The sequence below is a fragment of the Herpailurus yagouaroundi genome, unplaced genomic scaffold (genome assembly GCF_014898765.1).
Source record: "Herpailurus yagouaroundi ecotype Mexico unplaced genomic scaffold, PumYag 197, whole genome shotgun sequence".
Classification (NCBI taxonomy): Eukaryota; Metazoa; Chordata; class Mammalia; order Carnivora; family Felidae; genus Herpailurus; species Herpailurus yagouaroundi.
Window position 1 is genome coordinate 13,847,140 of NW_024412428.1, and position 15,442 is coordinate 13,862,581.

A 15,442-nucleotide genomic window follows, 5' to 3' on the forward strand; every position below is an offset into this window, starting at 1 on the left:
AATAGGAGCTAATCAGAAGAACAAAATAGGGAGACATCTACCAGACGGAAGAAACACCATGTGCAAGGACACAGAAGTATAACAGAACATGACACATTTGGGGGCTGAAAAGTGTTCAGGATGGTCAGGATCTTAAGAACTAGGCATAATGCACATTGTGGCTCAATATGGGGTTTGATACTACCATTAATAATAGTAGTTCACACTTATTAAATATCTACTGTGTACCATAAGTATATATACCTTATATAAATAAAATCTATTATAAAAAACTTGAAAACAAAAATTTAAAAATTAAAATTAAAAAAATTAAAAATTTTTAAGATAAAAATCTTTTAATGTGTTAAAAGATTTCTCTCATAACTACATCATTAGATCTCCAGTCAAAAGCAATTCCCTTTATATCTACTCTGTAGGTTAGGAATGATTCATTTCCCTATTGCAACAATGACCGCAAATGCCCCATCTAATCTTGTGTCATTTCTGACTGCACCTAAAACTCGACTATGAAATATTTGCAAAAAGGGAAAACAATGTGTGCTGACAATTAATAGTATCCACAGATCAGACCCTATTACAAAAAAGCTTCAAAGAAAAACCTGTAACCCAGAAATCCAAATGATCTCATATAGAAGAAAATAAAGCCAAAACGGGAGATGCATACATATAACTAGCTTAAAACTTGACATCATACAAAACAGTACAAAGGAAGGTAACATATTCAGTATATAAATGAAAGTAAATTCTAGAAACCAGAAATAAGCTTCTTTCCAGTAGTGTAGAGTTCTCCCTCCCCCTACCGCATTCCTCCCCTTTGTTAGCAGAGGGACAAATACAAAATTTTAGAGTTTGCCAAATTTGAGAAAATGAGAAAACACAGCCAAATATATAATAGTTACACATGGGGACATTCATGAATAGGACAAAAATGAAGCAACCTTGCCAATACCATTTTTTAATTTTGAGGATTTTACCATAATTTTGAGTGTGCGTTTGAAGATGAAGTAGGCACAGAGGACTCCAGCTGCAAGCCCAAGTTTGTTTGAAAATTAAATTTTAAATATTTTCTTCAACAAAAATTGATTGAGTTTCCTCCATGTGCTGGTTCTGTAAGGAATGTAAAATAGACTACAACCTAGTCTCTACCCTCAAGAAGTGTCCAACGGTTACAGAATGTATATAATAATATAAGTGAATTTAAAAGCCTTTGCCATGATGTGAGATACTATTGGAGAGAATACAAATAATACTCTTTTGAAAGGGTTCATGGTTTTCTACTAATGACAATCAAACAGCATTTGCATAGACTATTGGAACCACATCTACACTGAAGTCACAGCAGTGATTTTCAAGTGATTTTCAAATTTAATCATCTCACCTCTTTGTTTAACATAGGGACTCTCTGTTTTTCTCAGACCAAAAGTTCAGACTCCGACATGAATTACTTAATATTTCCCCATGTCTAGGTTCCCCACCCACCTTTTATTATTCTCATTCATTCATTCATTCATTCATTTATGTTTCACTTTCCTCCTCTTTACGATATGTGTTCCAGACAGCCTGGACCCATTCCACAAGGCACCATTTTTACATACATCTTGTTCCTTCTGCTTGAGAACCTCTTCTTTCCCCCTTTTGCCCACTATTTGTGATTCTCCAGCAGACTACGAACTCCTTGAGGTGAAGGATTCTACCCTCTTGTTTGCCATCAGCTCATGGAGGTCAATCGGTAGATATTCGCTGAATGAAAGTCACTGAAAATAAATACAATTGATAAATGATGAGGACAGGTTTGGTAGAAAAGAGCTGGCCCATGTTTAGATAGATAGAAAGATAGAATGGAAGAAGCCTTCTCAGAATTATCACTACTGACAATGAGCGTGGCAGCTGATGTCCCAAAGGGTTGGGCTTTCTCATTACAGCTTAGTAGTATGAGTTCAGATAATTTCTAGAATACAAACTGTCACTAAGGAAACAGTAGCTGTGACTGTTAGTTTAGTAGAAGTTTATTTGCTGTGGTCCAGCTTTTCTCCTCCCTTGCTGGCAGTGTTGTGTATGTGTGTCTGTGTATGTCTGTGTCTGATAGGCAAGAATTATAGTTCTAGGTTAACATATGTTTAGCACTTCCTATGTGCCATGCCCTGTCCTAAGCATTTTTACAAAGAGTTATTCCATTCAGTCCTCATAACCACCCTATGCAGTAAGGTATTATTTCCCCCAAATCTTAAGATAAGTAAAGAATTGAAAAGTAGCTAACTTGCCTCATGTCTCACAGCTTGTGAGTAATATAGGCAGACCCTAGGGTGACTTTAAATTGAGGATAGGCAGTTTCCTTTTAAAAAAATAGTTGCAAACAGAGAGAGGGAGGCAAACCACAAGAGACTCTTAAATACAGAGAACAAATGGAGGGTTTTTGGGAGGTGGGGGAGAGGGGAAAGTGGATGATGGGCATTGAGGAGGGCACTTGTTGGGATGAGCACTGGGTGTTATATGTAAGCCAATTTGACAATAAAGTATATTAAATAAATAAATCGAGGCTAGGCAGGCACATAAATTGATGAATTACAGCAAAAAAAAAAAAAAAGCAAGGTTATTAAATAAAAAACTCTCTGTGGATGGGCTGCCTAAATTTTCCCCTCTGGAGGATGTTTCTTGACCCTGCAGTTTTAATCCATATGCTGATAATGGCTGTGTCCATATCAGATAATGGCTGAGGTCCATAACCTCACAAGTATAGCAGTAATAGCGTAGATTGTTTCGTTTTCATTGAGAATGTATTTTCTGTAAATCCTCATCTTGCCAGCTTGATTTCTTGAGCACTTTTGTTGGGTTCACAGTTACGCCACTTGCAGTTTTCCCTATTTTCAATTTCATATTACTCAATTATTTATTTCATCAAGATTAAGTATTTTCCATAAAAATTTCCTAGGGTTTGATTCAGTGATCAATTTTTCAGTCTATGTTAGATTTTACTGATTATGGTGCTTGCCCTTGACAGTTTTATTTTTAATTCATTATTAATTGAACAAAAGGCCAAAGGGAGACTTTTGCATCAGCTCTTTGAGGATTTCTTTATTGTGCGAGGCTGGTCTATCGCAATTGTCCCCTAACTTTTTTTTTAACCTATGCTGCAAAAAATAATTTAATAAAACTATATACAACCCAATATTGTATGTCAACCATACTTCAATATAAAAACAAAACTGTTCGCCACCCTGCACAGGTTTAAGTTCACGTCTAAAATTTTTCTTAAGTTCAAATATTTTTAAAAGCTGTAATATCCAGCATGTTCTAAATATTGATAGTTTAAAGGAAAATTGTTATGTCGTTGTTCCATGAAAGGGAGATCTATACTAAATGACTTCCAAAGGCCAAAGACGCCATAAGACTGAGGAAAAAGACCAACAAGTCCAGCTTGATGAGAAATGGTTTGTTTAGGAGACTTAACCGAGACTGTCTTGGGCAGCTGCAAGAGGAGTACCTCTCCTGCAGCCCCACATCCCTGTAAAACCTGCTTTTAAGCTGTGGAGGCTGGAAGTACATGGTGAGGGGCTACCCAGGAGAACGTTCAGGAATATGTGTGTGTGTCATACCTACCCCTATATCTGGGGCAGATCAAGAATGTTATGCCCCTGAGAGTAGACTTAAGGGTGTGGTTAAACAAAAGGAAGGAATGTGTGTGGGTGGGGGGGGGGGGGGGGTGCTGTGCTCATGAAGTTTCCCATCACAGAATTGTCATCTTGGGGAATTTCTCCAAGATGGTTGGTCTGGTTCACAAAATCACTTTTCAGATATATTCAGTAGGATCAAATATATCCGATAGAATAGTGATTTGATTTCTGTCATCACCCATTTTAAATCTTTTTTCAAATGGATATTTCATGTAATTCCTCTTTCTCTGAACTCATATTTCCATTTGATTCCCTCCCCAAAATTTACCTAATCTAAAATATCTTATTCTTTTTTTTTATGTTTATTCATTTTTTGAGAGACAGAGAGAGACAGAGCATGAGTGGGGGAGGGGCAGAGAGAGAGGGAGACACAGAATCCGAATCAGGCTCCAGGCTCTGAGCTGTCAGCACAGAGCCCGACGTGGGACACAAACCTATGAACTGTGGGATCATGACCTGAGCCGAAGTAGGATGCTCAACAAATGAGTCACCCAGGCACCCCATAAAATATCTTATTCTTGAAAGTCTTTCATTGATCACTATATTATACTAATTTGTAAAAAACATATACACTTATAAATTAAAGTTTTAATTTTTTTTCATTCCTAAAACTATGAAATTTTAAGTATTTAAAACTTTTATTCTGGAATAAATTATTATTAAAAATAACATCAGCTTACAATCATATAAGAATAGAAATATAATGTAAACTTTGGAAAATAGCAAAAAAATTAAAATGCTATTGGAAATTCATCTCTTAATGAGATGAATGGTTAATATATCCACATATGAATATTGCTAAAACAGTACAAGGATCAATATTACAGCTACTCCTACCTTTCTTTTTTGTAGATGTGTTGAAAAACCTTGTTCACATAAATCAGCAGGATATGTTGAAGTTTTACTATAGCAATGTTATAAGCTTTTGTGCCATTTCTAAGTTGTACCCTAAAAATCACTCAGTGATCTATAATCAAAAATTATTTTAAATGATCTCTCCATTATCAACTCAATTAGATCCAACTTCAATCTTTGCATGTAAAAAATTGAGAAACCATCTGAATTGCAAAAGGATTTTTTTTAAATCTAGTCATTGTAGGCATACACTTTTCAACATCCCCATTAATGTTTTGAATTATCCCTTATTTGAGGCTCCTACCCCCTCAACAGATCTTATTACCCCAGGCAATACACCATAAAGAGTCCCCATCCCCACCTTTTTTTTTTTTTTTTTTAATAGAAAGGGCAATGAGAAAGACACGAGAAAGGGAAGCTGTACTTCCCTCACAGGTTTGGTCTTGGCCAGACAGACTTTAAGAAGTTGAGGATCGGGGCGCCTGGGTGGCGCAGTCGGTTAAGCGTCCGACTTCGGCTCAGGTCACGATCTGGCGGTCTGTGAGTTCGAGCCCCGCGTCGGGCTCTGGGCTGATGGCTCGGAGCCTGGAGCCTGTTTCCGATTCTGTGTCTCCCTCTCTCTCTGCCCCTCCCCCGTTCATGCTCTGTCTCTCTCTGTCCCAAAAATAAATTAAAAACTTTGAAAAAAAAATTAAAAAAAAAAAAAAGAAGTTGAGGATCTGGACACTTATTCTGTTACATCATGTGTACCTAACTTATCTCTCAGAAAGTTATTGCATTGCCCATTTAGAAGATGCTGTTCCGGGGCGCCTGGGTGGCCCAGTCGGTTAAGCGTCCGACTTCAGCCAGGTCACGATCTCGCGGTCCGTGAGTTCGAGCCCCACGTCAGGCTCTGGGCTGATGGCTCAGAGCCTGGAGCCTGTTTCCGATTCTGTGTCTTCCTCTCTCTCTGCCCCTCCCCTGTTCATGCTCTGTCTCTCTCTGTCCCAAAAATAAATAAACGTTGAAAAAAAAAATTAAAAAAAAAAAAAAAAAAAAAAAAAAAGAAGATGCTGTTCCATTGTGTTTCTGTTTCAGTCCTTCCATGCCCATCTAATTATTTACTATATCTTATACTTCTCCATGCCTTCAGTGAGGAAATAGCGTCACCAAGAAGACATTGTGGTGGGAACAGGGAGGAGAGAGTGGCAACCGTCCAGCTGTCTTTGCCACTCCCTGCATCCTCACCCCAGTGTTCCACAACAGCAATTATCAGTCAGAGATGCACTTGCACAGGGTCATTTTAAAACCCAAGCTTCCTCTGTCTTGTGGTTTGGCTTTCCTTCTAGGCCTTAGAATTCTCTCCATTCATCTGGAAATGGAAAAGAACACGCACCATCATGTATAAATATAAACCTGAAACTACTTTTGAACTATTCCATCTTGAATACACTGGTTATATCCCACATCATTGAATGCTTATGCGGAATTATTAAAGTAATGAGCACTTGCAACTTTACGTTGTGTTAGACCCCTTTAATTAAACTGTTCAGGCTACAAGGACAAGTCGGTTAGATATGACAACCTCACGAACACTGAAAAGGGCATGTCCACCCAGCCTTCTGCAACATTTTCATCAATTCTTAACAGAAACTGTAACCTGCAGCAAAATTCAGATTTTTCACATTCAAAGAAAAAAGTGTTTGTAATACTTGTTCTAACATAGGTGTTAGGTGATGTTGAGATCAGCAAAGGTATCACTAAACAAGTACTTTTTAGGTTGCACAATATTCGCTGCCTTAAAAAGGAAAAAAGATGATAAAACTGATTTGACAGCCCTAGACATGTTTCTGACAACATATACGTGTCGGATTCACATGAGTGCACACGAACCCTAGTTTTCTTCAACAGGATCATCAAATAATCTGTGTTAAGCACACATCTGGGCGAGGTGGTTTACAAGGGGTCTCTATTACATTTGTGTTATATTGCTTCCTGAGTGTTCCAGTTCATAAGTGAGGGGGGCAGACCTCAGGGAATGAGGCCAGTGTGGAGTCTTTCTCCCTTCACTTCCTTTGGGTACTAAGCAGTTGGCTCAAACTAGTTCAGTGGTCACTGAAAATCACAAAGTTCCCTAAGATTTGGGATCCGAGATGCTTTAATATTCTTGTTTATGACCTACATGATATCATAAAAGGTACGTGTATTCAATTTTCAGAAAACAAAACTGAATTGGGGTGCTTGATTAGATTTCCTAGTATATTAAATAATTTGGAGAAGCAGGCAGGGACAAACCAGATAATGTAGGAAGGTTGACTTAAGAAAGAAAAAAAAAGCCACAAACCTCAAACATAGATAAAAGTACATAGTGGTATAGAAAAATACCTTGGATTGTAATGAAAAATGAGCGTAAAGAGTTACTATGGAATGTCCTGAAACTCATAGAACATTATGTGACTAGTAAAGGTATAAATAAAATATAGTCAGTCTTATAGTATCAAGTCATATGTCAGATCTGGGCTTGAGGCCCAGGTTTTTAATAGAAAAATGACATGAACTCAATATTTAATCAACTATAAATGATAATATTTTACATTTCTGAAATACATACAGATTCGTTACACTCCTCATCACTTGCCCAAAGTTATATCCTAACTGGTCTCACAGCCTTCCACCACAGCCTCCACGTACTGCCAGGCAAGTGTCGGAAAATCTCACTAGGGTCCCCTCTGCCAATTTTGGGGGCTTTCTCGTTGCCCATGAGCAGAGGAGAGTAAGGAAGGTTGTGCTACAGTCTAAGGACGCCTGTGGCACCCACAAAACTTATCTGAGTGCTAGTGTTACAGCAACGGATCACCATGTTTTACATTTTGTTTTCCATCCTGTCTGTATTAACTTCATTACAAAACATTTTCAGTTATTTACCAGAAATAAAACTGATGCTCAAGAAGGGTGCCAGGTGATATTCTGTGACACACCTCAGTACGCATTTTGTTTAAGTGGGAGGTGTTAGGTTTAAAAGTCAAAATACTGTAGCCTGAAGACCTTGCCTAGCCCCTCTAGAGTGAAGGACTCCTTTCTGTGGGGGGCATGGCCTTTCAGGATGAGGTGTAGCTGAGTCCAGAGGTTCCCCAGGGTGAAAATTAGACTGCCACAGAAGAGAAGCCAGAAAAAAAAAACTATCTGGTTTTTTTCTGATCTTGACTCAAACTAAAGTCAGGAGAGATGTCTGGTAGGCTCAACCGTTGAAATAGTAAACATGAGAAGTCTGAAGGCCAAACTAGAAAGCTTTATCCAGTTCAGCCAAGGAGTCCGAGATGCACACACTTTGTGAGATTTCTCTGTAGCTTTCCCCGTGTGTGTTATCTCTGTCCATTTCTCTTAGTGATTTATTGAGTGGACGAATGTGTGTGCACCAGGCACTGTTTGAGGCACTGTGTACTGAGCAGTAAATAAGACAGGGTCCTGTTCTCATGGAACTTTCATGTTATAGGGGGAGGACAGAGGAAGAAACAAATAAAGAAGAAAGTAAGTAAGTGCCATGCACAGAATTAAAGTAAAGTGCTCTAATAGAAGAGACAGTGGAGGTCAGTATGTGGTGATTCAAGATTGGATGCCAGGAAAGGCACCTCACAAGAGGGGATATAGAAAAATTTTAAATAAAATATTTTAAGAGACTTTCATTCCATATACAGTCTTCAAGGAAATGAGAAGGGAAAGCAGGAACTGGTTTGCTATTTAAAAATGAAGAAGAAGGAGAAGGAGAAGGAGAAGGAGAAGGAGAAGGAGAAGGAGAAGGAGAAGGAGACTCCTCTAGGCTCTATTGGATTTTGTTGGCAGGGAATTATGACCAGTTCAGAGCATTATCTTTCATCAGCCCATCTTTAAGGATTTCAAAAACTTAAATATAACATAGGTTACTGTAAAGTAATTAGGAAGGTTTTTTTAATAAAGTTGTAAATAGTTATATTTACATAAATATATATATAATTTATAATATATATGTGTATATATGTACATATATACACATGTATATACATATATATACATACACACACACACACACACACACACACATACATACACACAGCCCCTTTGGTAAGGGCCATACAGTTATCCAGATGATATTGTTCTTGCTCAGAATAGCTTCGGACCTTTGGATCTGTCTTTTGGAATTTGCTTCTTGAGCTGTTTTCTAGCTACTAGCAAAATAACTTTTAGTTTTAGTCTCTCTCCTTTTACTGCTCGCCTCTAGGCTTTACTGAGTTCCTCTGATTGTCTCTGTCCTTTTTTCTTTCTCCTGAGGGTCCCTGAGGACTGTTACAGTCCCAGCCTGGAGCAAAGACAGTAGTGGTGGTGGGAGAACTGATTGAGTTTGTCTATCAGTCTGGATCCAGCAGGAGAGAAAAACCACATAGCAACTTAAACAGGGAAAGTGTAATGTGAATAATTATAATCTAAACTATCACAGGAGATCAGAGTAACAGGGAATGATCAGTAAGAAATAAAAAGAGCTCTAAAGAATGTAAGGATAGCATTGGAAATGAGCGGCCCCTACTCTTAGAGGCCCCCCTGGGCTCACTGGGGAGGGCATGGCTGTAGCTCCTTGGGGGGTGGAGAAGTCACTCTGGTGCTCTGGCGGGGTACGTGCTGGAGCTCTGTCCTCTAGAACTTTTCAGAAATCCACCCTCTAGGGAGCTGGTGAAACTGTTGAGGGGAGAGGTTCCCGCCAGAGGCAAGTCTGCTGCAAAACTGCCCGGGGCAGGGGGAGGTACTGAAAAAAAACCTGCCTGTCACTGGGTCCTGGTGGCCATCACACCCTGCAGAAGCCTGGCAGTGGAGAAACCCCAGTTCTTCGGGAAGCTGCTGAGTGAGCGAGCCCACCAGCCCCGGCAAGGAAAACCCCTTCCTCCCACCTGCGGGTTCTCTTCAGTGTGCTTTCCTGACAAAGCTTCACGTCGTGGCAGCTAACAGAGCAAAAATAAAGGGCACAGGTTCATTTTCGCAGAACAAGCAACTAAGGCTGAATTTGGAGCTGCAGGACCATCAAGTGACGTCCGGCAAAGCCGGGGAGACAGTCTCACAGGGAGCACTCCAGAAGTTCGACTAACTCCTGTGTGTTTGTGAATGGCCTGCCTGCTATAAGTGAAATAATGGAAAGGAACACTTGGCCAAATATTCATTGCATCATGCCCAAAGAGAGAAATAAGTAAAAATAAGAGTGTGTATGTGTGTGAGTGCGTCTGTCTCCATCCTCACGGCGTAACGGTTTTCATATAGGGGCGCAACACAGCCTTCCTGACAAGGTCTCTCCTTTTTTATGAGATTATACGCATTGTACTGCTTTGGGTTTTCAAACAGCCTTAATAGTTTCAGTTTTTAGTGAACTGACGGTCATGTGGAAGATAGTTTTTGTTGTTTTGGCTGTTTTACTTGTCCTGAAATTTTTCCTATCCGACAAAAAAGTTATCAATCTTGTATCAGTACTCTCCCCATTAAAAAAAAAATTATACTGGTCTATGAAATTTGAATCTGGGAAACATTGCACCCAGCTGAGAATGTATTAGTATGAATTGTGGCAAGTCACGATAACCCTTTTATGAAATGTATAGTTTTACATTTAGAAACCCAAACACAGATGTCACTTTATGCTCAACAGTAAGGACATAGAAACTTATAAACAGAACTTAGATAATAGCTCAGGCCACGTACTTAAGGTTCATTGTCGCTGCTTAAACTAACCAGTAATAGTATTATTATCACTGTTTTTCAGATGATGAAAATCAGATGGAGTTAAATAATTTTTCCAAGGTCCTCTAACTGCTATATAACAGAGCCAAGATTTGAATAGGAGTCTGACTGGCTCCAAAATGTTTCAGGATTTAAATAGATGTCTGACTGCTTCCAAGAACTTTCTAGCATCTAGGGAAAGACAAAACTGAATTAAGGAGTTAGAAAAAAATGGAATTTTCACAAACTAAAAGACCAAAGCATCATATATTATGTATCTTTTCCCAGAGAAAGGAAATGTAAAAACGGAATTCATAACTTGTTTTTAAAGCTTAAGGAGTATCATGCGTGTAGAATTCAACTAGTTTTGATTTCACCAGAGCAAATTTAAAGGTGGTAGGTTGTACAGAGTGTACTAGTGCAAAGAGAAATGTATTTTGTATTGTTAACTTGCAATGGTGTATCAGGAGGGAATGCATTTGTTTCAGATTTGCCTGTAGTGGCTTTATCAAATATGGACTGATCTGTGTCATGTAACAAGAAGTGCAGGTGTGGTGGTTGCTGACACTGTTTCACTAACTCAGTATTAGGGCCAACTTTGCTTCCATTTCCTTGGCCTTGCTCTCCTGGTTATACAATTGCTGCTACAGTTCCTGCCATTACATCTCTATTCAAGAAAGAAGAAAAAAAAGTGTGCCAGCTACATAGCACTCATTCTGTCATCTTTTCTGAAACATCCCCAACTGACTTTGGTTTTGTTCTCATTAGCCAGCTCGGGGTCAAATGTCCTCACCCCTAGTTTCAGTGGAATTTGCGAAAGCAAGGAATAACTTTGCCATGATTGGCTTAGACCATGGGTCAGCCAGATTGGCCCCAGGACCAAATTCAGGCCACCTCTGTTGTTATTAATTGGAACACAGCCACACGCATTCATTTATACATTGTCTATGACTGGTTTCACTCTATGATGGCAAAGCTGAGTAGTTGTGATAGGGGCCATATGGCCTTTAAAGTCTAAAAATATTTGCCGTTTGTCCTTGTACCAAAAATGCTTGCTACCCCTACCTTAACCAGTCATGACCCATTGCCTGGTGTTGACCACATAGACACTGCTGCTAACTGGGCTTCCACTAAGCAAGGAAGAAGGAAGAAAAGGAATATTGGAAAAGAACCAACAGAATATGTCAAGTTACCTTGCCCAACTAATTATATACAAGACCAAAAGCTATAATGTGTATCTGTTTTAAGTCACAGGGTCACTTTGAATATATAATTTTTCTGCTGTTCATTTCTTCATGAGCCAACCAAGAAAATGCAGACAGGGAGAAATTTTGCAAATGCTGTATACAGAATCGGATGATTGGCAGTGTTGTGATATATCATGAATCCAGGAAGATAATCCCTAATTTACTGACTTTTATACAGCACTGTCTAAGATATTGTCAGACTAAGTCTTAGACACACATTTCACTGATTGACACTTCCCTTTCAACTATTTATTTTAGGTTCTTGCATACACTGAAGGACTTCACGGAAAATGGATGTTCAGCGAGATACGAGCTGTCTTTTCAAGACGTTATCTTCTACAAAACACTGCTTTGGAAGTATTTATGGCAAACCGAAGTAAGGCCCCTTAAATATTATGAAATGTGCTCATATTTGGATGTTATGTATTTACATAGAATGATACGGTTTTCATTTTTCCCTGCTGTATTTCTCTCTTTGATACGCCCTCATTAAAATAAGAAGAAAAATTAGCTTGTTTGAAAATGTTAATCCTAGATTTTTCCTGGATAATGCTGTACAGAAAGCTGATTTTCCATGAAGATACATTACCTTGACAAATACATCATGAGAGGCACTTGAAAATGATTTCTAAAATTGATGGTTAGTTCTCCTGTGGTTTTCTAACTCGTGTTTTTTTCTTTTTCCCACAGCCTCGGTTATGTTCAATTTCCCCGATCAAGCAACAGTAAAAAAAGTTGTCTATAGCTTACCTCGGGTTGGCGTAGGGACCAGCTATGGTTTGCCACAAGCCAGGTAATTCTATCATATCACGCATTATGTATGGTTCGTTAACATATTTTAATCCTAGTATGACAGAAATATAAATAAGGTTATACCATTATAATTATTTTGAGAACCAAGGCATTTTCTTTCTCTGCAAGTCATTTGTAGGCAAAGAGGCTGTGAAACATCTATTTTAAGAATGACAGAATAATTAATGTATAAGTTTTATTTAACACCTATATAAATAGGAAGTAAAAAAGTTGATTGTATATCATAGCTCGCACATCATTAGGACATTTTTGCTGAAGATCTTACAAAAAACATACCAGAGCCTCATGATATTTGTGATGAATTGTTGCATGATCGCATATAAACTGTAAAAATGCTGCACATAGATGCTTCTTCATGAAAGTAATAAAACTCTTAGAATTTGTTGAGGTTAATAGTTATGAATGATGGTGTGGTTTTAACCATTTCCTAAATGTTTCATCTTGGTATTTTAAAACATAATTTTGAAATCTTATTTTATCAAAAGATACTAGTCTAAGAGAAAACATAGTAATTATGTGTATCACTAATATCAGTCAGTTTTTAGCTCCATGTAACTGAATACCTATCCAAAAGTGGCTTAAACACTAGAGTGTTTTGCTGTTTGAGCCTTACTTTATCAAAAGTCTGGAGCCAAGGAGTTTCCAGTACTGTCTCCGACGTTCAGTGATGTCAAGACCCTCAGTCGGTCTCCTGGTCACAAAATACCCACTAGTGTTCCAGATAGCACAGCTTCACACAGTTGCATTAAAATGGGAAAAAGACACAAAGGGTTTCTCCTCGAGCCTCTAGGTTTTAGGAAAGAATATATTTGTCAGAAGCCTCCTGCAATCTTTATCTTAGGTCCCTTTGGCCTAAATGGGCTCACCTTCCTGTCCTTTGAACAATCACTGCCAAAGCGAAGTGAGTTAACTGGCTTAGGCCAATCACCCTCTGGGTAAAACTCAGGGTAAACTGTACCTCTGAAGTCCTCGCCACCTCCTGCTTGAACAAAACAGGTCCCTGTTGGCCAGAAAGAAAGATACTGACTTGGGACAGACAAACAACAATGTCTTCCACATCAGTCACTCTGTCCGTGAGAATTATTGCAGAGCCCAGCATGGATGGACAGGAAAACTAATCTTTGTGTATCTTCCCTTAAATAGGCTACAGACATTTAAAAGACAGGGACTGTGTCTTCTGTATCTTTTAATCTATAGCACCTAGCACAGAGCCTAATTGCTGAGATGCTTTTTAGGTGCTACTCAACTAGAATTACCTTGATTTACAAAGCATCCGTTCTCGTATTAAGCTCACAGTGTAAGACCAATTCACTGACATGTATGTACAAGCTCAGGATATTTGCTAGGAGAATGACAAGATTAAATTAAGACATTAGTGGATGATGAAGAAATACTTATGTAGAATACAGGTCAGAGGAAAAATGCATTTAATCTATCGAAAAAAAGAAAATGAGGTTAGTTTTGCAAGACTTGTTCTTACTGAATCGAAGCTGACTCATGTAATCACTGCTTCCTTTCCCAAGTGCTTACAAACTGTTCGTTTAATCGTCAATCCAAGGATTTTTCCAGGAATTGACATTAAGAAAAAGACAAATAGGTCTTTTTCCTTTTTGAAAATGATCTTCTGCCTCCTGACATCTTTCTCAATGATCATGATTCTTCAGAGATTACCCATACAGGTTTCTCAATGATGTGTGTAATTTCCTTCAGTACTCTCGGACTTGCCTCGACCTGGATTCATTTAAAACAACCGGAAGTTCTTTACTCTCTCCCTTACCTAGTATGAGTATTATTTCCCCTTTAACCACAGTTGGTCTCCCTTTGACTTTTGGAAGATCATCCTTCTTGATGGCAAAACTGGAAACAAAATAGATGCTTAATAGTTTTGGTTTTGCTGTTGCTTCAGACAGCCATTCTACCTTAAAACCCTTTTTTCTGGTCCTTTGGCTTGCCCCTGCCAATGGCTCAACGCATTCTTAGTTTCCTAATAGTATTCCAGAAGTCCAGTTTTAATGTATTTCCTGTGAGATATAGCCTTAGGAGCAGCAGATAGGGGTGAGAGGAACACTGAATCTGGGCTTGGACCTGCCCCTTCCTGGTGGGGTAACAGTCACAGAGCCTGATACGGGAACTTAGTTGAAAGAATGAATAACACTAGGCGAGAGGAGTGACACTCTCATCTGCTATAAAATGGAGACACTATCTTTGCAAAGGGATGTTTTATGAAAGTCTTGAGATCATAAAGTGAAGGCATTTTGTAAACTGTAAACACACATACACACTATACATGTATATGGAACATGTCCGCACATAGATAAGTAGGGAGGTGGGTAGGAGGGTAGGTAAACAGATAGGTGCACCTACACCCATAAACACATGTGTGTGATATGTAAGGTCCTGTTATATTTACAGAATTCTCAAAGAGAAGGGATGATGTGTGGCTCCTACAAGTGGAAGCCTTCCAGATGACAGTATTTTGATAGAACCACGAAGGGCGTCATTCTCTGCTTTGTTTTCTTGACATTGGGTCTTACCGGTTTAAGCACAGTTTATCAAACTCTAGGAAGCTTAGTCTAAACTAAACCTACAAGATTTATAAACAAAATTTTATCGGGGTGCCTCGGTGGCTCAGTCAGTTAAGCGTCCAACTTCGGCTTAGATCATGATCTCACGGTGCATGGGTTCAAGCCCTGAGTCAGGCACTGTGCTGACAGCTCAGAGCCTGGAGCCTGCTTTAGATTCTGTGTCTCCCTCTCTCTCTGCCCCTCTCTCTCTCTCTCTCTCTCTCTCAAAAATAAAAATAATAAAAACATTGAAAACAATTTTTATCAAATTCAAAGGCAGGTATACTGCTAGAATAATGGCCTTCACATATCACATAAGCCACTTGTTGGACAAGCCCACCAAAGAGATAACATTACAAATCAGATTGTTGCATTGTCCTTTTAGAATGAAAGGAATATATCCTTTAAGGTAGCATAGCTTAATGAATGCCTCTTTAATTAATTAATATCCATTTACTGAGTTTTTGTTTACTGAGAACATCCCATGTGGCAGGGACTATACTTTGTGTTTTAGTTTATAAACATTATATGCCGCCTTCTTCTTCTTCTTCTTCTTCTTCTTCTTCTTCTTCTTCTTCTTCTT

The 15,442-nt window shown here is 38.7% G+C and overlaps 1 protein-coding gene across 11 annotated transcripts in view; it reads left to right on the forward strand.

Annotated features, from left to right (window-relative positions):
* NBEA (neurobeachin) overlaps positions 1 to 15,442 on the forward strand; it is a 689,863-nt gene that overhangs the window by 548,881 nt on the left and 125,540 nt on the right. For all 11 annotated transcript variants that reach the window (XM_040448178.1, XM_040448180.1, XM_040448182.1 and 8 more), the window contains 2 exons: positions 11,741 to 11,858; positions 12,173 to 12,275. In XM_040448178.1, coding sequence (XP_040304112.1) covers positions 11,741 to 11,858; positions 12,173 to 12,275 — 221 coding nt within the window. The remainder of the gene's footprint in view (positions 1 to 11,740; positions 11,859 to 12,172; positions 12,276 to 15,442) is intronic.